Source organism: Solanum pennellii, chromosome 1, assembly GCF_001406875.1.
Source record: "Solanum pennellii chromosome 1, SPENNV200".
NCBI classification, from domain to species: Eukaryota; Viridiplantae; Streptophyta; class Magnoliopsida; order Solanales; family Solanaceae; genus Solanum; species Solanum pennellii.
This window is the reverse complement of record NC_028637.1, coordinates 4729508-4755132: the sequence shown is the minus strand read 5'-3', so window position 1 is coordinate 4755132 and position 25625 is coordinate 4729508. Positions and strand designations below refer to the sequence as shown.

Genomic DNA, 25625 nt, shown 5'->3' with positions numbered 1-25625 from the left:
ATTCTGACTCTAAGATTCAACTCCTTATACTAATTTGGAACTTGGGTCCCAATCCGGAACCTGACTCTCAACCCTAAACCAATGCTCGTCTCCCGATTCATCTATATACCATTTAATAGTTAGTTAAAAATTAGTCATATATAACTAATATATATACAAATTACGAGAAAATTAATACATTATTTTAAGGAAGACAAAAAAAATAAAATAACTAAAATTTGCATCAATAATACTAGCATAATTCTAAATAGCTACCAAACAACGATTCCTAAATAATTGAAATATATAAACATTAATAGTTAAATCGATATGAATGCTTTTAAGTACAAGTAATTAAGGAGAAGGGTACATTGGTGAGATCCAGCTGTTACGTGTGACATAACATGACTTCATCCTTACGAAGCACGAAACTCTTTTTACTATTTTTGTATTTCATTCACATTAACCAAACTTTTCTTTACATTTTTGGTCCAAAAGTTTCCTAATTAAAGCATCTTAAGTCCTTCCACCGTCCACTAATTTGCACCCACACTTTTATTACTTCTTTCGTCGTAATTTATATTGTTATATTTGATCAGACATCAAGTTTAAGACGAACAAAAGACTTAAAATTATATGATTTTAATGTAAAGTTATAATCTTTTGTATGATTATAGATTATTACATGTAGTACACGTGATTAAATAGTTTTGAAATTATAATTTATGAATTAATTTATCTCACTTAAAAGTATGAGATAAAATTTATACGACCAATGGAACATAATATTAATTTTTATCGTCTATTTAATTATGAAATATCTCACCTTATTAGCGTACCAAAACGAGTGAGAGAAGAGGTTTAATACACTTTTTACTATTTATGTGTGGCGTAATTTTTATTTTCATTCACATAAAAAAAAATCCTTGCTTTTTTAGTCCAAAAGTTACCTAATTTAAGCTTTTTGTGTCCTTCTACCGTCCACTTATTTCTCACCACAATTTCTACTCTTTTAATTTTATTTTTTTTTACTTTTTCACTTTTACACTCTGTAATCTGAATATGAAAAAAGAATATACTTTCTCTTCCATCTCATTTCCCTATTTATTTATTTACAAAAATAATATATTTTATACAATTTATAAGAAAATTTATTTTATTTTACTTAGATAAGTGTATATTTATAGTTAGAGAATCACATGATAGGTTTAGGCTTGATTTCAATTTTTTTTTCAATTTTATACTCAATTAAATTATACCTTATAAATTAAATTGATGTATATACCTTCACTAAAACAAATGAAAAATGTGGATATTGTTATATAATTTGAAGAAAACAAAAAAACAATAAAAAGAAAACAATTAATTATTATTCTTCTGTTTCCGGAAAATAGTTATAATATTCGGAAAAAAATCCAAACTTTAGTATGAATTCCAAAATTTATAAATTTAAATGCTTGAAATATACATAAAACATGATTTATAATTAACACTAGGACAAATTAATAATTAATAATTAATAAATGCATAGAAGACAAATGTCACAAACAACTATTCTCAAACTAGATTTGAATTCCTTGTTATTAAAATTTTATGTCTCATTTCTCTCGTTATTAGAAAAAAAAAGTTTCATTTTTTTCTGTAACCCTAATAAAAAAGATAATTTAAATCATAATTAGAAGTTGGAAAAAGAAATTGAGCACTTGAAGTCCACAACAAATACAACATTATATGCTAATGGCTAAAAAATGAATGAACCACCAAAAATCCAAAGATAAAATTTAGTAAATAGTACAAAATGATTTTGAATAGTTTCCTTTGATTATGTAATTACACAAATATCTAAGTATAAACAAAAAATTGATATGAGGGACTTGCTCGAATGAAAAGTATTTTCGGCTCCCAATTACAAGGTTGTGACTCATTAAGCGAACAAAAAATATTTTAGGAGTGAAAAAAAAAAGAGACGAGTGGTAAACTGATTTAAGCGACGAGAATTCCATTATTATATCATAAATTTAGATTAGTCGAAGTCAAAATTAGAAATTTGAAAATTTTAAAACTTTTATTGATAGTGGGATTTAAACCTACAACAATAGTGTTTCTTACTACTTAGCCGTGATTCAATTTTTTTTAAGGGGTTCATAAGTTAGTAAATATATACTCCATCCGTCTATTATTATTTATCATAATTTCTATTTTTAAAGTTAAATTATAAGAACTTTGACTAATATTTTTCAAATGTATTTTTTCATCATATTGATATATAAAAAATTGCAATTTATAGTACTTTTAGGATAGTTTTTGAATATCTAAATTTTTTGTTTATAATATCGAATTAATGTAATCTACTTTGAAATTACTCAAATTGACTTTCGAAAAACGCAACATGATAAATAAAAGTGAACGGAGGAAGTATATATATTTATTTAATTTTGACAAATACATCGTTTATATAAAAATTAGTGAAATCCCCCACCTAGTTCTGCCTTTGATCGAAACCTACATAAAGACTCTATTAGACCGTGCTTCCCTTTATTGTTGCTCGAAGCCTACATAAAGACTTTATTAGATCATGCTTCCCCTTAATCATACTGCAAATTCAAATTAATCAAACTTCCAATATATCGAACATCGAGTCAGAACTTAAAAAAAAAAAAGAAGAAAGAAAGAAACGTCAAAGGAAAATGAGATTGAGTCTATTTTACGCAAAATGAGTCGTCCATATTCTATTCTCCTTATCTTTCAAAATTCTAAAATTCTAAAAAAAAAATAAAAAAAAATCCCCTTTTCTTCAACATCCCTCTCTTTATTACTATAAAATAAATCCACACTTTCTCTTATAAAAATACCACACTTTTCCTCTTCTTCTTGTTCAAATGACAAAATATTAACAAATTTAATTTCTTTTTTCTCTTCAAATTAAAATTATGGAGAAGGTTAATTTTGTTAAAAATGGTGTATTAAGATTACCCCCAGGTTTTCGATTTCGTCCTACCGATGAAGAACTTGTGGTACAATACTTGAAGCGTAAAGTCTTCTCTTTTCCTTTGCCAGCATCTATTATCCCTGAAGTTGAAGTTTACAAATCTGATCCTTGGGATTTGCCAGGTTGGTTCATAGGAACTCCCGTTACGATAGAATGTCTACGTCACACTTTTTGCTATCCGTCAGAGCCCTCTACTTTTTTCGAGCCTTAGATAAAAATAATAATAACCAATATAAATGAATTTGAATCATAAAATTAATTTATTAGGTTATTTTTAAATTCGCGCTAAATTTATGAAGGGAATAAAATATTGTCAATTAAAGGATTGCTTTTTTTTTTTTGGGTAATTATTGAAGTTATGATTTTGAGAAAAAGTGGTTGGAGCAGGGTAGACAGAGGAGTTGGGTGCTCTGTTTTATATAAGTGGAATATATAAATATCGAAAATTAAATCGAATTGAATTAATTTAATTTTTTTTTAAATTTGAATTTAGGTGATGTGGAGCAAGAAAAGTATTTTTTTAGCACTAAGGAAGTGAAGTATCCAAATGGGAATAGGTCAAATAGAGCAACAAATTCAGGATATTGGAAGGCTACTGGAATTGACAAGCAAATCATATTAAGGTATGGTATAAAGTTCAATCAATTTCATCGAATGAATAATAAAAAGAGTTCGGAACTTTGACTTAATCACAACCAATTAGTTTATTATTTTGGTTTTGGTTCGATATAGCTTTAACAAGTGATTTAATTCACGCAGGGGACGACAACAACAACAACAATTGATAGGATTGAAGAAAACACTTGTCTTTTATAGAGGAAAATCTCCACATGGTTGTAGGACCAATTGGATTATGCACGAATATCGTCTTGCCAATCTCGAATCTAACCACCACCCAATCCAGGTAAAACTTACGTTGAATTTGACTTTTTTTAGTTTTAGCATCGAAAGAATTTACTTTAGATACGTATGAGGTAAGAAATTCTCAAGTATATAAAGCGAGTTGAACCTCTAATTCCACTCCAATAGTTTTTCTCTTCGAATCTTAAAATTGATTCTTTTATTTTTATTTTTTATAAGTGAAATAAAAGTATAATTATATGTTTTAAAGGAATAAACCTATAAATGTAATTTTTGGAAAAAGGTATCAAATAATTCCCCATTGGACAATTTCTTTTGTCATAAATATGTAGTATAAAATTATTTGGATGTAATGTTTGTTAAATTAATTTTTTTTAGCTAAATTCTGTCAGACCCATAATTCCCCTAGTTTTAAATGTCTTTTTGTTTAAAATTTCTCTAATTAAATATCGTCACATAAATTATACGAGATGATAACGATGTGAATCTGCTATTGCAGGGAAATTGGGTTATCTGTCGAATTTTCTTGAAAAGAAGAGGCAATACTAAAAATAAGGAGGAAAACATGACAACACATGATGAGATTAGAAACGAAGAAATTGATAAAGACTCGCCCGTTGTTTTAGTTAAAATGAGTTCTCGAGAATCTGAGACATTGGCTTCCACGAATAGTGAACTGAAGAAGAAGGCATCGATAATATTTTACGATTTTATGGGGAGGGATAATTCGAACGGAGTTGCAGCTTCATCATCAAGTAGTGGAATCACTGATTTGACTACTACTAATGAAGAATCTGATGATCATGAAGAAAATACTAGTAGTTTTAATAATTTTACTACTTTTAAAAGAAAAATTAATTAATTTATCGTCGTTGAATCGATATCAATTTATCTTTTTTAACCTTCTCAGTTGCTAATTCAATTTTCTAATAGTATTCAATCGGAATAAGCAGCTCAATTTCGATTTTCTTCATCTTATTATTGTTTTGGAGTAAGACAAGACTCACAAAATGACAACAATTAAAATTGGAAAATTTTGTAAAAAATAAAAAATACTTTATTATTCGCGAAACCCCCCCCCCCCCTTAAAAAAAATTAATTCTGTCAAAAAAATATAATAAAATGAATAAAATTCGTTCTTTTTAAGTTAGATATTTTAAATTCAAATCTTAATATATAAATATCTCTATTAAAATGTATTTCCCCATTACTTCCTTGATGAAAACAACACACAACAATTAAATTAATCAAGTTATTGGATAACAAATTGTATGAAAAAAATACTAATTTATTTGAAGAACCACATGAATAAGCATATAATATAAAGGTAAAAAGATAAATTTAATCCTTGTAATATTAGATAATTTAGTTTTTGATTTATTTGAACAACCACGTGAATAAGGATATAATATAAAGGTAAAAAAAAAAACAAATTCAGTCCCTTTAAATATTAAATAATTCTAGTTTTTGTTTTTTTGGGTTACTTGATTATGCACATCTAACCCTTAATTATTTGAAATGTGTGATTTTTGTCTTTGAAGTTAATTATTTAACAGAATGATTGTTTTAAAATATATAAAATAAAAGGGAAAATGCACAAGTATTCCTTCAATCTATGTCCGAAATTCCAGAGACACACTTATACTATACTAAGGTTCTATTACCCCTGAACTTATTTTATAAGTAATTTTCTACCCTTTTTTAGCCTACGTGGCACTAGTTTGAAAAAAAAAGTCAACGATTGTTGGTCCCACAAGATAGTGTCTAGTAGGCTAAAAAGGGGTAAAAAGCTATTAATAAAATAAGTTCAGGAGGGTAATAGGACCTTAGTATAGTATAAGTCTGTCTCTGAAATTTCGAGCATAGGTTGAGGGGGTATTTGGGCATTATCCCAAAATAATATTTTATATTTCTTAAATATACAAACAAAATGATTATTTTAAAATATATCAATTGATCATATTTGCCTCTCTCTTTGCTCTGCTGTTGGTTTATTAGCAACCTGATCTTCTTCTCTTTTTCAATGGTTACTAATTACGTTCATATACTTGTCTATTTTTAAATTTACACACTTATTAAGAAAATAATTATTGATATAGTAAATTTATCATTTTATCTCTATTAGTTACGAATGAATTAACAACTTAAGATTTTTAGAAGTTCTATCTTTTTTAAAATAATTAATTGTTATATAATAGGTAAAAAATTATCTTTACTTGATTTGTTAAAACAAATAAATAATTAAAGATTAACTAAAAGAAAGAAGTGAACATGTAATTAGAGGCACATAAAATAGTAATTAATATCAAATTTACATAGACGGGCTCCTTAGGGCTGTTAATGATGTCCAAATATACATAATTTTTAGACTTTAAAACTTTTTAACCTTTATTTTTTAAAATTTCAACTTTTTTAGTAATAATTCCGTTAGATATTTAACTTTCATTAACTTTCAAGGATCAAAATCACACATTTTAAGTAACTAAAAGTTAAATGTGCACAAGTTCAATAAAATAACAATTAAAATTTAAATTATATAATTATATGAAGACTAAATTATTATTTCCCCTATAGAATTAGATCACCTATTTGCCTATCCATTTTTGGAACCCAAAAAAGGCTTCCTTTTAATTCATTTTTTGTTACAGAAAATAAGAAAAATCCACTTAAAAATTGTCAAATTCGTGTCCTAAGATCACATATAATTAGGGGTAATTTAATGGCCACTAGATAATTTTTTGTCTTATTATGTTAAAAACATTAAATTATTTTTTATACACAATATTCACTCAACTTTATTTAAATATTACATAAAGTTACTAAATGTTTTTTTTATAACGAAAATGCTGCTCAACTTTGCCTAAATGTCAAAAAAAATGTTTTCTTTGTTTTACTTCTAGTGATTCACTATGCTACTTAGTAAAGTTGAATATTTTTTTTTATAAAACATATTTTAATGACTTATACGATACTTTAATAAGGTTGAGTGATTTTTTTAGTTTCAAAACATAGTACAACAACTTTGGTTTACTAAAGTAAAAATAAGAGTGTGTATATTCATAAAAATGTTGTTACAACTCATATTTTTTTTCTAATATTCCGTAAAGGAGGTGAATAGAGTCACCGAAAGAATCCTCGAAGGCAGAAAAAAGAACTATTCGTTTGATAGAATGTATTAAAAGAAATAATATATTAGTTTGGTAAAGTGTATTAAAAAAATAATGCATGTATTTACTTTGTAAATAATTTTTTTAATGCAATCATTCTATTTTTAATGCATCAAACCAAACAATGCACAAAAATAATTTATGTATAATTAACACAAATATAACTAATACATGCATTGCTAATGTAAGTATTAGTAATACACTCTATTTTGACATTATATAATGCACTGTATCAAACGATCCCTTAATGTAAAAAAAAAAAACAAATAAACAGAATGGTGACCACTTGTCCTTCAACCTTGGATAGTTGGTGAAGAACTTTGAAGAAAAACACATAGACAAACAAAAAATAATAATCTGAATGTTTTGTCAGACTATCTTTAGTAATTTTTAGTAGGTAACTAAGCGTTATCTTCACTTTCTTTATTTTCTTTTGAATTGTTTTATATACTTCTTGAATCGACGAACTGTACAAAAAAATAAAATTATTTCTATCCTTTTCAGATAATACTTGTGTGATTATACGGAATAAATATCGATTTTGTGTAGACTAGTCCCAAAATACATTCCATGACACATTTCAAAGAGGTTGGTGACATTGGTGCTACTAATCTTACTAGCAAACACACAAGACAAAAAAGAGTAAATTAATTAGGTGTATATTTGTGAAGGGGCAGAGTTAACAGAATTATTGAATTTACATGATAGATAGGTAGGTGAAATTGAAGAAAATGAAATTTCATATAACAAGGACAACATTTGAAAAAAATATATAAGAAAGTGGTCCAATGGATTCAAAGAACAAAAGGGTCTTGCTTCATATATTTTTTTTCAAATGTAGAAGAAAAAAAATCTATTTTATGGGGCCACTTACGAAACTAGACGGATAGAAGGGTTCAACTGAATATCTTTCACTTAGAAATTATGAAGAGATTAATGTACATAACTAATCACTTAATTGTTTAAGTTAAAATTAGCTAGTGAATATATAATATATGTATAATTTTGTATAATCAATATAGAATATATGTAAACCAACTTAAAAAGATAAGTGATAAATTTGATTGACTATTTATATAAAAATTATAATGTGTGAAATAGGATATATATCAAATCCTAATAATTGTCATATTAAGTTTTCTTTTAAATTCTTTTATACAAATTTCTGACTATGCTGCTGGATTTCAGATTTCTTGTATGATATAATATATAAATATGTCATTTAATTTGATTTTAACTAACATTTATGTCTTTTAATTTTGGTTGTGTACAAGTAGACATTTAAGCTTGTGTAATATTGAACAACAGACACATTTGTCCAACATGACAATTTTGTGTCCTGCATTGCGTTCAATTTTATACAAATTTAAGTATCTACTTGAGCATGTTCAAAGTAGAAGAACATAAATACCAGAGGAAATCAAATTAAAAGAACACATTTATGTGACATTGCCTTGTATATGACAAATAAATCTCTATCTACTTCTCACTTAATAATTGGAAGGGACATTACCTAACACCCTTATATAAAAGTGTATAATATTGTTAATCATTAACTATATTATATGGAAATCCATAAAGGAAGACTAAGCAAAGAGATTCTCCAACTATCTTCCAACTACATTGAAAATTTAACTTATAATTTAGCAAGAATTTTCTACAAATATATACTAATTAATAGTTTTCCCTAATATCTTTTCAAATGGAAAAGAGACATGCACGCTTAATACTGACTCATATACATGATTTAAAATTACAAACGTATACATAGGTCATACGTTAGAGCTAGTATGTGGACAATAATTATTAGAAAATGTTTTTCGAAATCGAGTGAATATCTATTCCTTATACATAAAAAGAAATGTCTTTGATGAAGTGATTTTGCAGGACGTGATTCAAGACTAAGTTTTGATTATATATTTGTATACCGCAAGATGAACATCTGATATCGTCAAGTCGATTACAAAACAAATTATGTTTAAAATTTTGAATTCGTTTCCGTTCAAATTTTGACAATCATGAATTATTCAAACATGTATAACTATAATAAGCAAGCAAACTAATAGATAGATACTCATTGAACACTTATTTAATCATGAATTATTCAAACATGTATAACTATAATAAGCAAGCAAACTAATAGATAGATACTCATTGAACACTTATTTTAATCATTTGGTTAATGTCTTTATGCAAAGGTAAACATTAATTAAGAACTATAATAAGGTGATTTATTTGGATGTGACATGATCTCACAAGACAAAGATTATAAATAATTAGGGGGCATAAGCCCTTTCAATAATTGCCAAGTGGGAGTTAAGAGGCAAAAGGGCGGCTCATAGTTAAAACTTGATAGAAGAAACATATGCAATAATTAAACTAATTTAATACTAGCAACGTATTCAATTCGGATGAATATGATCTCTTCATTTTAATCAGAAGTTTCAATTTTCACGATGAATATGATCTCTTCATTTTAATCAGAAGTTTTAAATTTAAATTTCTGTATGAAAAGAATTCCGTGCTAAGAAATGTTTTCTTTTTTAATGTGTGTTACATAACGTATGTTTTAAATTGATCGAGATTTTAATATAAACATCGTACATTATATAAAAGACAGAAAAAAAAATATATTAGTCAATTTTATTTTTTTGAAGAAAAAGTGGGGCACTAACTTTTTGAGAAGCAAAGTATAGATATAAAAAAATGCCGACCAGAGTTCCTTGTGACAGTGGTTCAGAATCAGCTAAAAAGGCTTTTGAAGTCCTTCACGTCACTTTATATTATACGATTGATATGATAATAATAATAATAATAATAATAATAATGTTCATATTTCATTGTCATGGCTTTAAGTACCTCATATAAGGTGGGAGTGTACAAAAAAGTAAGATAAGACTTCAATTTTTTTTAAAAAAAAATTGGTTTTACTTTCGTACATAAAATTTCATTGACCTAATTAATTTTGATGCTGCAGTAGCAGTTATTTTGTTTTTTCTGGTGGAGTAAATCGCTATTGTTCCAGCTATTTTGTCGTTTTGGTTAATATAAAATTTTATATACCGTTTTGAAATTTTTGTTAATATTTTATACCCTTTAGGCTCCAAAGTCTGATTTCATATAAGGTTATATATATGTGTATAATTTACGATGAACCTCTCTATTATCGGTGGGCCTATTAAAGATGATAAAACGCTTTATATATAAATAAAAAAAAAAGGATTGATATTTCATTGTCATGGTGGGAGGTGTAGTAAGGGGTAGGATAAGACTTCATGTGAATGATTTGTTATTATAAAGTTTAATTTGATACCTAAAATACATTGACCTAATTTATACATTGACCTAGAGGGGAGTTCGAGGCTCATCCAACCCCTACATGTTAGATAATCATACTTTATATAAGGTCAAAGTACATTTAATCAAGGGAAACAAAGATAAATATATTCTCGAACTATCATAAATGGTATGCAGATACCCTCCGTCATATTTTTGGGACATTGGTGACCCTTCCGTTCAAAAACTTGAGCATGTATACCCTTCAGTCTAACTGAAAATCAAATAGGGACACGTGACACAATCTTATCCGTCGATAAATATCGGATCGATGGATAAGATTATGACATGTGATGTATGTTAGTATAAAGAGTATGTACACTCAAGTTTTTGGACGATAGGTTCACCTATGTCCCAAAAATATGATGGAAGATATTTGCATACCATTTACGATATTTCGAGAATATATTTGTCATTTTCCCCTTTAATTAATCTTAAACCCAGTAGGTAGGAGGGGAGGGGAGGGGAGTTAGAGGAACAAGAAGGGAGTTTGAGGGGAGGGGAGGGGAGTTAGAGGAACAAGAAGGGAGTTTGAGACTCATCCAACCCCTATATGTCATATAATTACACTGTATATAAGGTCAAAGTACATATAACTCTAATCATGAACTTTTCTAATCCTACCTCCGTTATCGCTAGAGGGCGAAAATCAAAGCAAAAAAATCTCAAAACTCAAACTCGAGACTCTGAAAGATGATTCTAACTCTCGACAATTTTCTTTTTAGGATAGACTAGTGTAAGATTTGGTTGGTTGTGTAGATCGCTTGACTTGACATTGTCAATGGCATTTGCAAGCCGTCAGAGTAGAATACAAACAATGAACACAGCTTTTATGGCTTCATATGGGGTTAGGTCAATTCTTATAGTGAAAGAAAGGTACTCTAACAACTTTCCACATGGAAAGGTAATTTCATAACATTGACTAGTTCAACAACCACTTTAAAAAGTTGTACACAAAAAATTATTGATGTTTATATTTGGATTGTTTAGTTTGTACACAAGTAGCCTAATAAGACTCATCACATGTGAACTCACTAGATTAAAAATATAAATTTTGTAAGGCCACTACTATAGTTGTTACCAAACAATAACCACCTACTTGTCGTTATCAAATGATGTGATACAATGGATATGTTGTTCCTTCCTTATCTCGGCTTTGAGTTCTAAGTATGAAAAAGTTATCGGCAAGATGATGGGAAACCAAAAAAGATAAAATGACAGCTTTTCTGCATGGCATGTCTAGACTTGGACAATGGTTTCCATTGCCTGTTTCTACACCTAATCCAACTGTTCCAGCTTTTTTTCGAAATGAAATGCACTAGAGGTAAAGACTATGTAAATACTCCTTGATCGACATAATCTTAAACGATAACACCAGTGTGAGAAAGGTGAGAGTTACACTAGCCTTTGCTACTGCAGAGGGACCAGTCACCTAAGCAAAACATTAAACTTGGACAGAAAACGCTAGAAGTCAGATGTTTCGCAATCTGGCCATGATCAAACACAAACAGAAGCACGACCTCAGAATAGGTTCTACGTGATAAATTTTGTCAGCGATGTAAAATACTCAGCACAGCTAAGCTAAGAAAAGTATACTTGGATCACCAAAGATGAAGGAGATAGTTGTATCAGCTATAACATGCATGATCTAGAGTAACCATGTGAAAGTGAGACATTCAAATCACTTTACCAGATACTAACATAACGCTAACAGGTAAAGTTAAATTGAGGAGTAGTCCATTAATGTCGTTAACCTTGCAAGCAGCTGTCACACGTATTCCATTTTGCCTCTTCATACTCGGTCACCCTTTTCAGAACTAACTCTTACCGGTTTTTAACTGCACATTACTTACTTGTCCAGCATCAATCTGTGAAGTTTCGGATGGAGGTGGTTCAGAACATGCCCTCAAGACAGCTTCATTCTGCAGAACATAAAAAAATGTCAAACCTTTGTATATCTAACATGTATAAAAGATAGGGATATAATTTCACAAAATTTGATTTAAAACACACATCATCGAGAAGAAATGAAGTCAATAAAACAAATGATATTTTAATTAAATCAGATCAGAACGTTGGAAGCAATTTAGACAGGTAAAATCAAACCCAAATTCTATCATCATTGCTTATTTTGGGTGAGAAAAGGAATCTTACTATATAAAGCTAAGAGAATATTACCCTTCGGGGTGGCCCAGTGGTTTGAGCTTGGGACTTCCATGTTGGAGGTCTCAAGTTCGAAACCCCTTGCCAGCGAAAAAGCAAAGGGTTTGCCTTCTGGGTCGAGCTCGTCGCACCAAGCTTGCCTAGTGCGGGTTACCTCTCCTATGTGGTTTGCAAGCTATTGCATAGGAGCGGAGCTTTTACCCTGTGCGCACCCAAAGGGTAGCGGCTGCGGGTTTCCCTTGTCGTCAAAAAAGAAAAGCTAAGAGAATGTTCTCATTTTACAGTTCAGAGAGGTTAGATTTGAAGGAGAGAGCCAGACCTAGTGAATCTAATCAACATGCTTTTGTATAACACTAGCATTTCATAGGCCTTTGCGCCATAAGATGGGTAATATTGCTGATAGAGATGTTGCTAAAGTGCATCTAATCTGTATGACTTGAAAAAATGTAAAACTTGTCCATATCCTGTAAAAGTTTTTGGATGAGAAAAAAATGAAGTGCAAAAGACTGAAAACATTAGAAGTTTTTATAGTCTCGCTAAAAACGCCTCAAGATAGTACCCTCACTAAGAGAGACCTCTCTTTAATCAGCAAAAATGATAGATGAATATTCACCTGGGGAGGGAATTCTCTACAGAGGGGACCAACAATCCATCCTTCACCCTCTAAACTTTACTGAAGGACAACTTCCTTTAGATACCTTGGAGCGATACTTAGCACCAAAAGAGTGTCAGTACTACAATGTCGGCCCCTGCTAAAGGATGCTGGGCAGGACAAAATCTTGGACTAACAAGTTTATATCTTATTCAGGAAGTGTCTTTTCCATTCAAGTTTTATAGGCAGGGCCTAAGAAGAATGTGAAACTTATTGCGGCCACATGCAGAAGGTTCCTGTGGACGGGTGGGACTGATGTATCACACAAAGCCATGGTAGCCTGGAATAAAAGTATGTTCACCAAAGACGGCTGGGGGGTTGAATGTCCTAGCATAAGGAAGCTGTTATGGAACATGTGTGAAAAAAGACACTTTGGAGACTTGATACACAGTTATTATGGGAGGCAGAAACATTATCGATGACATTTCTAAACAATAATCATCGTATTAGCATTTGGTGTCTTGTTGAGCCACCAATACTTTTCCAGAGTAGTGGTTAGATCGACTTTGTTGCATAGGGGTGTATCTTTGGCCAGTCAAGAACTCTCATGTGGGATTCAAGACAATGTAGGAGTGACTTTTGTGGAGGACAAGATGCAGAAGACAACACTGAGACGGTTAGGGCATGTCAAGAGATGTACAAACACAACATTGAGGAGGTGTTAGAGGCTGGCATCGGAGGGCTTGAGGAGAAGTAGAGGTACGCCGAAGAAGTATTGGGGATCGGGTAGGACATGGCAAGACTTTACCTTAACTAGGATACGACCCTTGCTAGGTGGGTGTGGAGGGCGAAAATAAGGGTAGAAGGCTAGTAGTAGGTAGTTTCGCGTTTTGCTTTTCTTTACCAATACAATAATATTAGCATCATTTTACTAGCTCCATATTTCTCATTCCTAATTTTCTTTTCTATTACCACTTGTTGTCTCTAATGCTTGATTTTCTTCTATCCTACTGTTGTTACTACTTATGTTTCCATAAGTGTAGGGTTCATGCTTGTCTTGAGCCGAAGGTTGATAAGAAACAACATCTCTACATGCACAAGGTAGGGTTAGGGTATGCGTACACACTACCCTTCCCTGACCCCACTTGTGGGGTTACATTAGGTATGTTGTTATTCCTAAACAATCATCTAGATTGTACAAAAATACCAAAGACCAAGAATTATGTACTTGAAGTTGGTTACACCATGGAAGAACTTCTGCATGAATAGTTTCTCTATTAAATTGTTCTACCAAAAACTAAGGGGTGACTACGAGAAGGTAATGTAGAGGGAAACTGTGTGCAACAACAATGGACTGCCTCAATGGATTTTTATTTTTTGGCTGACCGTGAATGGGAAATTGTACACAAGAGGTAGGCTTATCAAATGGGGTGTCATCATCTTCCAAGCTTGCCCTTTGTGTGTGCAAGAGGATGAAAGTGTTACTCACTTATTATTCCAATGTGTATCTATCTGCTCAAGTGTAGAAAAAGCTTCTGGTATGGCAAGGAATTACCAGCGATCCTATGTGTTGGGAGGAGAACTGAACTGGACTGCACAGCATGCTAGAGATAAGAGCACAAAATCTGAAGTGTTTAGAATGTGATTAGCAGCTTGTCTACTAAGTTTGGCTTGAGAGAAACCAAATAGTGTTTGCGAACAAGAAGCAGTCATTGTGAAGCAAATAGTCCAAAAGGTGCACATGAGAGGTTTTATGAAGAGAAAATTCAGAGTATGGATGCAGAACCACTACCACTACACTACTTAGCTTCATTTTACTTCTGATAGCATGTTTGTGTTTAGAAAAATTATGCATCAAAATATAAAAATTTAAATTATAAAGATAATACATTAAAATAATTAGGTACATTAGGGACTTCATTAAAAACATACAATTTATAATATGTTAATTAAAAGTGTACTATAATACAACTAATAATAAAATAATCAAGAGTATAATTGATGATCACTAGGGCATCTCCAACCCCAAAATTTGGTGTTTTTCATCCCCAACCCAACACTAAATTTTACACTATTGTAGTTTGTGAATAGTGTCGTACCAATTGGTGCGACAATATTCATCGACATCAATTATGTTCTTGATTTTTTTTTTTAACTTTTATTTTTACTATATAACATTTTTAACTTAACATATTACAAATTGTATGTTTTTAATCGAGTCCCTAAGATACCTAATTTTTTCTTATGTAATGCATCAATAGAGAATTCATGGGAGAAACATAGTAATCTTGAAAGTTGAATATTTATGTAAGAATTAAAATAAATTTTACCATAATGTAATATTTATTTAATTGTATTTCATCCCAGATACACTTCTATTTGAATTATTCATTAATATCTATAATGTATGATATTTGCTTGTGATTTATATTATTTAAGAATTTCTGATATAAAATAAATTTATATTAAATGATTATATAAGCAAAGAATAAGAAATATGTAGGGTGAAAATGAAAAAAAGATTTATTTATGAAATAAGAAAATATAATTAAAATAAAAAATTGAATAGAGAGTTATATAAAAAAATATTCATTTTTATTGTAAAATTAAATGTAGTGCATTGAAGTTGGTATACACTAAAATGGTCTTGACACCATTCTAGTGTAAACTTTGGTGTTATATGGCCTGATAGTGTCGCACCAAATTTGGTGCGACACTATTCCCATTATAATAGTGTGAAATTTAGTGTTGGGTTGGAGATGAAAAACAACAAATTTTACATCAAAATAGGATTTGGTGTAAATTTTGGTGTTGGATTAGAGATGCCCCAACTCTCTCAACTTGGTAATAAAATTTCATTTATCATCAAAAAAGAAAGAAAAAGGATGTCCTCAAAAATAACCTAGCGGAAAGAGGTAATGATCTATTCTGAAACACCAAAATAGTTATTAGGAACGTGTGCTTCATGAGTGAAGAAATATATATGACAACGATATATACACGTATACTAAATATTACACACACATAAGGATGACATATGATGAACATCTACACAAACTGTATTGACCCTAGCAACAAGACGATGTTTTCAAACTATTGTGGATAATTTTGAACTTCTGAGCTACAATGTAATGAGCTTATTAACATATGTACTCTTCATTCAAGTTGATCAATCCCATTCGTAGATATTGAAAACAAATCAGATCAGTCATGGTGGATTACTGTCACTTAAGATCAAGACCACAAGACATCAATTATTCGAGACTACATATTGTCTCTGTCCGTTGTAGGTAACCTCGCTTTTAGGCAAATTAACTATCATTACAAACAAAAGAACAAACCCAGTGTGATCCCACAAGTGGTACTGGAGACTAACTATCATTACCTGAGCAAAAAAAATAAAAGAAGTTGTTGATCAGCCTTGCTAAATAGCTCATTTAAGCAGCTTTGCTTTTCCATTGGTTGTTTTCTTTCTGGAATCTTACAATACAACTCTCAATCGATTTAAGCAGGCTCTTTTTAACTGAAAGGACCTAAAAATTAAAAAGGTAATGCATAGAACTTTTTTTCTGACAAAGGAGAAAACCATTGTTTATAGCTTCGAAACTCAGTGGATAATGGGTCCACCTCTTTGCCCTAAACCACTAAATACATATATCTTCATTTTTTTTTTTTGAACTGATCATACCAGTCATATAGTTTTATTGAGAAGAAACTGTCCAGAAAACAACAACTACTACTTCACCTCAATTCTCATCTAGTTGTAGTCCCCTTTATAAACCTTTACTATCCAAGTCGCTCCATTTAAACGCCTTCTCAATCCGATATAAAGTATCCTTTGGGTTTATTCCTCAAGGTAATTTTAAATGGGAATAATGACCAGTGAATTACCTTATTCAGCCTTCATTACATGAATATTTGCATCTTGAGATCATTAGTTCCTCAATAACAGTCAACATAATTGTCTCCAATTTAAACATAACATAGAGCACCCAACTCAAGGCCAATCAAGTGAAACTCGGGAACTATCTTACTCGAGGAACCAAGTTCCCTTTGACTTTTGTCCAACTTAATAAACCCCTAAATGATACATAAAACATGCAAATGAGTATTATCAACCAACACTGCCTAAAGCTACACAACATCATACAAGAAAAAGATTATCCAAAGATCAATAATTATAAGACAGACATTTCATTTGTTGGAAATAATATTTCAAAGGTAATTCAGATTATATAAGATAGTGGAATTAAGCTTTGGAATAAAGCGATAAAGCCGAAAAATTAACTGGGGCTTGTGTGACCCAAAAAAATAGGAAGGCAGTTCCCACATTCACGCAGGGCCCAGGGAAAAGGCTGCACCAAAGAAGACTCATCAAAATTCTAACGCACTAAAGAAGAAAGATTCACTTTTTTTTTTTTGATAACCGAGAAATCCGTGTGTGACCCGCCCTTTACCAAAATCACAGCCTTCTAAACTAGCCTTCTAAACTCGGTGGATAACAAGCCCGCCCCTCACCCTTATCCACTTAAATACCAGGCTTAACTTTACACAGTGCGGGGTAAGAAGGATTCACTTTTTCTTAATCCACCAAGCATTCTAACACAAACCACAAGCACGAGCGTCAAGTAAATCTGCCAACTAAGTCTAGAGAAAATCAGCTCATTCAGACGAACTAAAAGAAGGAATTTTCGGACCAATTGGGTATGCAGGAAAAGACATTTCCCAAAGCAAATATTACAACCAGTAGATCTCAAGCTGTAGTGTTAACATATACAACAAAGTAGTTTAAGACAAAGTAACTCTTGCAAAGGACTTTTAAAATGGAAGCCCCCATAAACAAACATTAATTTAGATTTCCGAGTTTCGATATGGTATATGCCGCTTTAGGTTTATATAACTATAAACAACATAGCAATAATCTCAACCCAATAAAAAGTCCCAATCTTGTTATCTCTAGTTATTATTCCAGCAAATAACATTCCATATTTAAAACAGAGCTAAGAAATTCAATAAACATGGAATCTTGGTAATTCACCTAATTATTTCTTATAACTTGTAATCCACTCCCCATTTCTTCTATAGATAATTAAAATCCAAGAAACGGTGTTGGGTATAGTTGAATTCATTGAATCTACACCCCATCCGACTCATAATGTTCATCAACAGAGTAAAACCCTAAATTTTTACAAGTAAAGAGTGAAAGGAATAGAAGTAAGAACCTGCCAAACACGGCGAAGACGTTTCTTGGCATTAGCTTTGCGAGTAGATGTGAGCTTAATTTTCTTCCAAACAAGGCCTCCGGAGTCATGCTTCTTCACTATTTCCATAACCCTTGTACCAAAAAATGCACCCCATGTCGCCATTTTTCTTTACTCTAAAGAAGAGAATCCCCATTTCTTCATCTTTATATGACATATTGGGCCTAGTACTAACAAAGTGCATTACAAATCCATCCAGATGACTTTTTTTCTCTCTGGGCTTTTATCATTTTTTGGTGGGTATGATATTAAAAAAAGAGATATCGTATAGAATAACAAACTAATAATGTAAAATAAATATAATAGCTATCATTTGATTTATGTGTGTTTCATAGTAAATTGTTTGTCAGTCGCCTCTCTCCCTCATTTTCTCGCTCGCCACTCTCCCTCTCTCGCTCGCTCTCTGTCACTCGCTTCTCTCGCTTTATACAATAGAAATGTATAAATTGTGTTTCTGCTTGTATAAAACGAGAGAAATTGTATGTACACAAGCAAATACATATATCTCCCTCATATACATTTATAATTATACAATACAAATATTTCCCTGCACAAATCTCTTTTGTTTTTCTCTCTTTCTCTTTTGATACAAATTCAAATTGTATATAATTTCTCTCTTTCTCGTTTTATACATTTCGATTCAATTGTGTATTCTCTGTCCAAGTATCTTTTGTCTTTCTCTCTTTCTCGCTTTATACAAATTCAAATTGTATATAATCTCTCTCTTTATCGTTTTAAACAATTCGATTCAATTTTATACAAATTCAAATTTTATACAGATATACAAACACATACAATTGAATTGAGACGCTAACAATGATTTATACAAATGAGAGGCTAACAACAATTTATACAAATGGTCTACCAGCGAAATTATACAAATCTGAAGAGGAGCCAACGAATTATCCAATTGCTTCTTTTGTGTGTATATATATATATATATATATATAGCAAAATAGGCATAGCTTTCAGTTGTATATGTATAGCGAGTTATACATATATATGTTTGCTATGGAGAGCAATTATGCAAACTTTGTTATAGCATACAATTTTGAATTTTGTGTTTGCTATATGTGAAAGTTGTCCTACAAAAAATAATGGAAACATTATCTCAATACACATCTTATTTTATCATAATCTCTAAAATTTACTATCATTAAAAAAATTCTAAAAATATGCTCATCACGGATACGTCACTCTCCTCTCGTTGGAACATTCATATTCCCTTTCGAATACATTCCTCTCATCTCTGATACATCCCTTACCTATGTATTAGGATGTCTATTAATGTATCCGGAAGTGTAGTGATATATTTGAAATTTATAAATTTTAACGGATTTTTGTAATTTACAAAAGAGTAGGGAAATAATGTAATTAGCTCTTAATACTATGGGATTTTAGTAAATTATACAATAATAATTATGAAAATTTTCATAATAACACTATTAATGACCAATATAATACACATATTAGTAACCACAAAGTTTGAATTAAAGAGAAGTGAACAATAGAATACATATTCAAAGTTTTTTAAAAGGAAAATTATGTGGATAAGCAAACATATGCTTCTCTGTCCCTAATTACTTGTCCACTTTCCTTTTTTAGTTGTCCCTAATTACTTGTTCATTTCTACAAATCAAAAAAGGACAACTTTTTTCACCTATAGTACCCTCAACCTTGAATAAAGTAAAACTTGTTAAGAATCTTAGATTTTGAATTCATCCGCTTCATAATTAATAGCGGTAAAATGATAAACTCACTATGTCAATAATTGTTTCTTAAATATGGGTGTCAATTCAAAGTTGACAAGTAATTAGGGACATAGGGAGTACTAGTTATTTAGCTAACTTAACTATAATTTGAATTATTATGGCTCACAACTCAATTTTAGTCATATTTACGTAACCTCTCTCCTTTCTTCCCCTCTATCCTCTTTTATACATATACAAATACAAATTATCAAATACAAAATATACCTATAGATATATAATTATATGACATGTATACAAATGCAATTCGTCTCTCTCTCCACTCTTTGTCATCTTTCACTCGCATCTCTCCTTCCTCTCCTAGTTTTGCTTGTCTCTCTCCTCCTCCTCTCAATCTCGCTCGCTAGATATACAAAAGCATATGAATACCAATTACATATATATAATTTATCTGCAGATATACGTATACATTTCGTCTCTCTCCACTCTCTGGACTCTCTCCCTCTCCTCTCTCTTCCCTCTCCCAATTCACTCGCCTCTCGCCTCCCTGTCTCGCTCGCTAAATATACAAATACATATGTATACCAGTTACATATATAAAATTTATCTGACAGGTATACATATACAGTTCGTCTTTTTCCATTTTGTGCCCTCTCTCTTTCCTCTCCAAATCTCGCTCGTCTCTCTCCTTTCTCTCCCAATCTCACTACAAATACACATGCATATCACTTACATATATACAATTATTTTGACCGACATACATATGCAATTCACCTCTCCTCATTCTCTCACTCGCATCTGTTGGGTTTTAAAAGGCTTGAATGGAAAATTAAAGGGAAAAGACTCAAATATGCCATCGAACTTTTAGAAAAGGGTCATTTATGCCATCCGTTAAAAGTTTGGCTGATCTATGCCATTACCATTCAAGAAAAGCTCATTCATGCCATTATTTTTTAATATTGATTTTATAAAACCATTTTTGACACGTGGCCAATTGTAACTCGGTCACGTCATCAATTTTTTAAATGAAAAAAACATATTTCTGGAAAAAAAATTTGAATTAATTTTTTTTGATTTTTTAATTTAAAAAATTGATGAAGCAGCCGAATTATAATTGGCCACGGCATCAATTTTTTAAATAAAAAAATAAAAATTCTGAATAAAAATTGAATTAAATTATTTTAATTAAAAAAAATTGATGACGTAGACGAATTATAGTTTTATCTGGAAGTCTAATAATGTATCTGAAAATCTAATGATGTATTTGGAATCCATAAATTTTAAAGGATTTTTGTAATTTGCAAAAGAATAAAAATAATATAATTAGATCTTAACACTATGTGATATTAGTAAATTATACCATAATAATTAGAGGAATTTTCATAATAACACTATTAATGACCAATATAATACACATATTAGTAACCACAAATTGTGAATTAAAGAGATGTGAACAATAGATATTCAAAGTTTTTTAAAAAGGAAAATTATGCGAATAAACAAACATATACTTCTCTGTCCCTAATTACTTGTTCATTTCTACTAATCAAGAAAGGACTTTTTTTCACTTTTTTTCACCTGTAATACCCTCAATAAATTACTTTGAATAAAGTAAAACTTATTGAAAATATTAGGTTTTTAATTCATCCACTTCATAATTAATAGCAGTAAAATAATAAACTCACTATGTCAATAATTGTCTCTTAATAGAGGTGTCAATTCAAAAGTAGACAAGTAACTAAGAACAGAGGGACTACTAGTTAATTAGCTAACTTAACTATAGTTTGAATTAGTTACGGCTCACAACTTAATTTTAGTTATATTTACGTAACCTCTCTCCTTTCTTCCCCCATCTCTCACCTCTCTCCTCTTTTATACATATACAACTACAAACTATCAAATACAAAATATAACTAAAGAATATCGATATATAATTATATGACACATATACAAATACAATTAGTCTCTCTTCGCTCTTTGTCATCTGTGGCTCGCATCTCTCCTTCCTCTCCTAGTCTCGCTTGCCTCTCTCCTTCCCCTCAATTTTGCCCGCTAGATATACAAATGCATATGTGTGTGTGTGTGTGTGTATATATATATATATATATATATATATATATGCAATTTATCTAACAGATATACGTATACATTTCATCTCTCCACTCTCTCTGGCCTCTCTCGCTCTCCTTTCTCTTTCCTCTCGCAATTCACTCGCTGCTCTCCTCTCTGTCTCAATCTCGCTCGCCAGATATACAAATACATATGTATACCAGTTGCATTTACACAATTTATCTGACAGATATACACATACAGTTTGCTTTCGCCATTTTGTGCCCTCTCTCTTTCCTCTCCAAATCTCGCTCGTCTCTCTCCTCTCTCTCTCAATCTCACTCGCCAGAATACAAATACACATGCGTACCAATTTCATATATACAATTATTTTGATCGATATACATATACAATTCTCCTCTCTTCACTCTCTCACTCGCCTCTCTCCTCCCTCTTCCAATCTTGCTCACCTCTCTTCTCCATCTAACCTGTAGCTACAAATCATAATTATCAAACTATAGTTATGAAGCATAATTAAGCTATTTCCAAGGAAATCACACTTCATAAACATTAAACACAACAATGTACAACCTTTTTCCCTAGCTTAACTTGTTTTGCTACTACAACTAGTGCCAACCTGCTGCAACATACATATACTCTTGTTCCATTATAATGGTAATAAATACATTGATGTTGAGTTGGCCTCGAATTTAGGCCGCGATAAATTTCTTTTAGGAGTAGCTATAACTTAAACTCCACAAATAGAATCTAGTTTGGGCAATTAAACAAACAATTTTGATTCCTAATAAAGATAGTTAGTATATGAACTCTTTGTAAAAGTATATAACATTTTATAAATTTTGTGAGTGAAAATTACGCAAAAAAAAAAAAGAGAAGGAAAACTTACATAAATATACTACAAATAAAAAATATTTACCATTTATAGCAATAATATTTTTTTTTTCACTTTATCACTTTTAATTCATATTACAAAATAATAATTTTTTATTCACATATAATACAAATTTTATTGATGGATAATACATTTTTATCACTTATTTATGTGTCAATTTCTTACCAAACAAGCTTAACATATTTTTGAAAATAGTTATAATACGTATATATTGCGTAATTAATTCACTTTTAATACATATTGCAGATTTAATATAGTATTACTATAAATGATAATAAATAAGAAGTATCACTAAAATTAGTAATTATTTATTAAAAGACATTCATCCAAGTAATTTTTCCAAAAAAAAAAGTTTTCCTAATACTAATAGAAAACGTATAGTATTTTTTTTAAAAAATACATTAATAAATAATATGAGGCGCGAAGTAATGTTTGATATATATACTTAAAATATAAAAAAATAGAACTCTTAAAAGATGACTTATTACTAATTGGAAAAATTACATAAATTAATACATTTTAAAAAATAATTACTGATTTTAGCGATACTTTTTGTTTATTACCATTTATAGCAATGCTTTGTTAAATTTGTAATATGTATTAAAAGTGAATTATGTATGCAATATATATGAATTATAATTGTTTTTTGAAATATATTATGTTTGTTTGGTAAAAAAATTGTCACATTGTATTATAAGTGTATTAAAATGTGATAAATATATTATTCATTATTAAAATTTGTATTATATGTGAATAATAAATTGTCCTTTGTAATATGTATTAAACTTGTATTATAAATGAATTAAAAGTGATCAAGTGAGGTAAAAATATTATTGCTATAAATGGTAAATATTTTTTTATTATAGTACATTTATGTAAGTTTCCCCTACTAATTTTCCTTTTTTTTATCTCTCCTAACACTACTAGAAAACGTATACTATACTATATAATATTTTTGATGAATAAGTCATAAATTAAAAATGTGAAGGGTTTATTAGACTTTAAATAAAGGGGGTGTCCAACGTTAAGGGGCTAAGTGTGAAGATGAATCGATCAATTCCTCGAGATATAGTCGTTGAAATATTGTCATGGCTTCCTGCTAAGTCTTTAATGCGTTTTAAGTGTGTTAATAAATTCTTTAATTTTATTATTTTCGAATCAGATTTTACGAATATCCATAAATATCGATCTCTTATCCGTCCCGATGGAACAAAATTCTTTTTGCACGGTAGTGATTTTTATTGCACCTCACAAAACTCTGCCTCCATTCTTCAAATAGAGAGTTTTTGTGAACTCCCCTTTCATATCCATATAGATACTCTTTTGAATTGTGTTAACGGTTTATTTTTACTTTGGCAACCATTATCTGTGCAACCTGCCACAATTTTAAACCCTAGTACAAGAGAAGTCAGATATCTTCCAAACCTAATCGAAGGTTTTTCTTGGTGTCACTATTCATTAGGTTTTGAGCCAGAAGAAAACAAGTACAAAGTTCTTTCGACAATAATATATGATCAAAATGGTTGCATAAAAAACATGGTTTTCACTTTAGGCATAGACGAGTCATGGAGAGAGACTAAACACATTCCCCCTCTTATTTTGTGTAAGCCCGGGATTTGCATCAACGGAGTTATCTATAGGTTTGTTTTCCATAGAGGACTTGCTATAGTTGCATTTGATGTTAAGACGGAAAATTCCAAACTTATTGCATTTAGGGGCGTCTCTCATGGGTGGTCTTACGAGTTAATAGAGGTGAAGGGTAAACTAGCTGTCGTAGAATATGAAATATGCTCGTATGAAAAAATCCACTTGTTTGTTTTTGAACAAACTCGAAAAGGAGAAGAATGGAAGAGTTATGCTATTCAATTCCCTTCTACATGGAAGTATATACAACAAGAAATCATACTCGATGTCAGATTATCATGCACGTCTTGTGATGGGAAGATCTTATTCATTACGAATTTAAAGTCTGGTACTTTATGTTTGTGTTATGATGTCACGAGACAGAGTTGGAGAAAATTGGAAATTAAGGGGCTTCGTAAGAACCACCGCATCATAGGCATTTGTAGTTATGTAGAAAGACTAGTTATGTAGAAATTAAATCTCTTTCTATTTTAGAATTTTTGCAATTCATATGTTTTTTTTCTTTTTCATCTGGATATCAAGCATATAAGATTTTTGTGTAAAATTAGCATCTCAATAAAAGTATATGCCAATATTTATTTATTTATTTACAGGGTATGATTTTACTTTTCTGTTTTATTAATATCGAATACCTCTGTACACCATACATATATGAGGTATCGCGAACCGGTCTTCATTTGTTTGTTTGTTCAAATTATTTGCTTTACGATATGACCTTATAATCATGGACCAAAGTTGCAGTAATCTGCTATTCTTTAACTGTTTTCATTGAAATACAACGAAAGATATTTTGATGAGTCAAGACTTGTTACGACTCAATTTCTCTAGTCATGATGACACCTACTGTAACCACCTGTAGGTAAGACAACACGCAATGAGATTTCATCGACAACTTTGCAAATAAATGCTGCTGTAGTTGTTAGCTTTAACATTACAGCAGCATGATCCCGCCTCTCTGCACC

General features: G+C 30.5%; 3 protein-coding genes across 3 annotated transcripts; 2 read left to right on the top strand and 1 right to left on the bottom strand.

Moving 5' to 3' along the window:
- Window positions 1-2761: 2761 nt before the first annotated feature.
- Window positions 2762-4796, top strand: LOC107005051 (NAC domain-containing protein 83). The gene is made up of 4 exons (XM_015203561.1): window positions 2762-3090; window positions 3462-3591; window positions 3728-3872; window positions 4329-4796. The coding sequence occupies exons 1-4, from the start codon at window positions 2910-2912 to the stop codon at window positions 4689-4691; spliced, it is 819 nt and encodes a 272-aa protein (XP_015059047.1). The 5' UTR covers window positions 2762-2909; the 3' UTR covers window positions 4692-4796.
- Window positions 4797-11863: 7067 nt separating this feature from the next.
- On the bottom strand, window positions 11864-18483 carry LOC107010582. Its single transcript, XM_015209866.2, has 2 exons — window positions 18310-18483; window positions 11864-12254 (listed from the first exon to the last, which is right to left on the bottom strand). The coding sequence occupies exons 1-2, from the start codon at window positions 18451-18453 to the stop codon at window positions 12150-12152; spliced, it is 249 nt and encodes an 82-aa protein (XP_015065352.1). The 5' UTR covers window positions 18454-18483; the 3' UTR covers window positions 11864-12149.
- A 5580-nt stretch (window positions 18484-24063) lies between these two features.
- Window positions 24064-25113, top strand: LOC114076467 (putative F-box protein At1g52490). The gene has a single exon (XM_027915548.1). The coding sequence runs from the start codon at window positions 24064-24066 to the stop codon at window positions 25111-25113; it is 1050 nt and encodes a 349-aa protein (XP_027771349.1).
- Window positions 25114-25625: the final 512 nt, after the last annotated feature.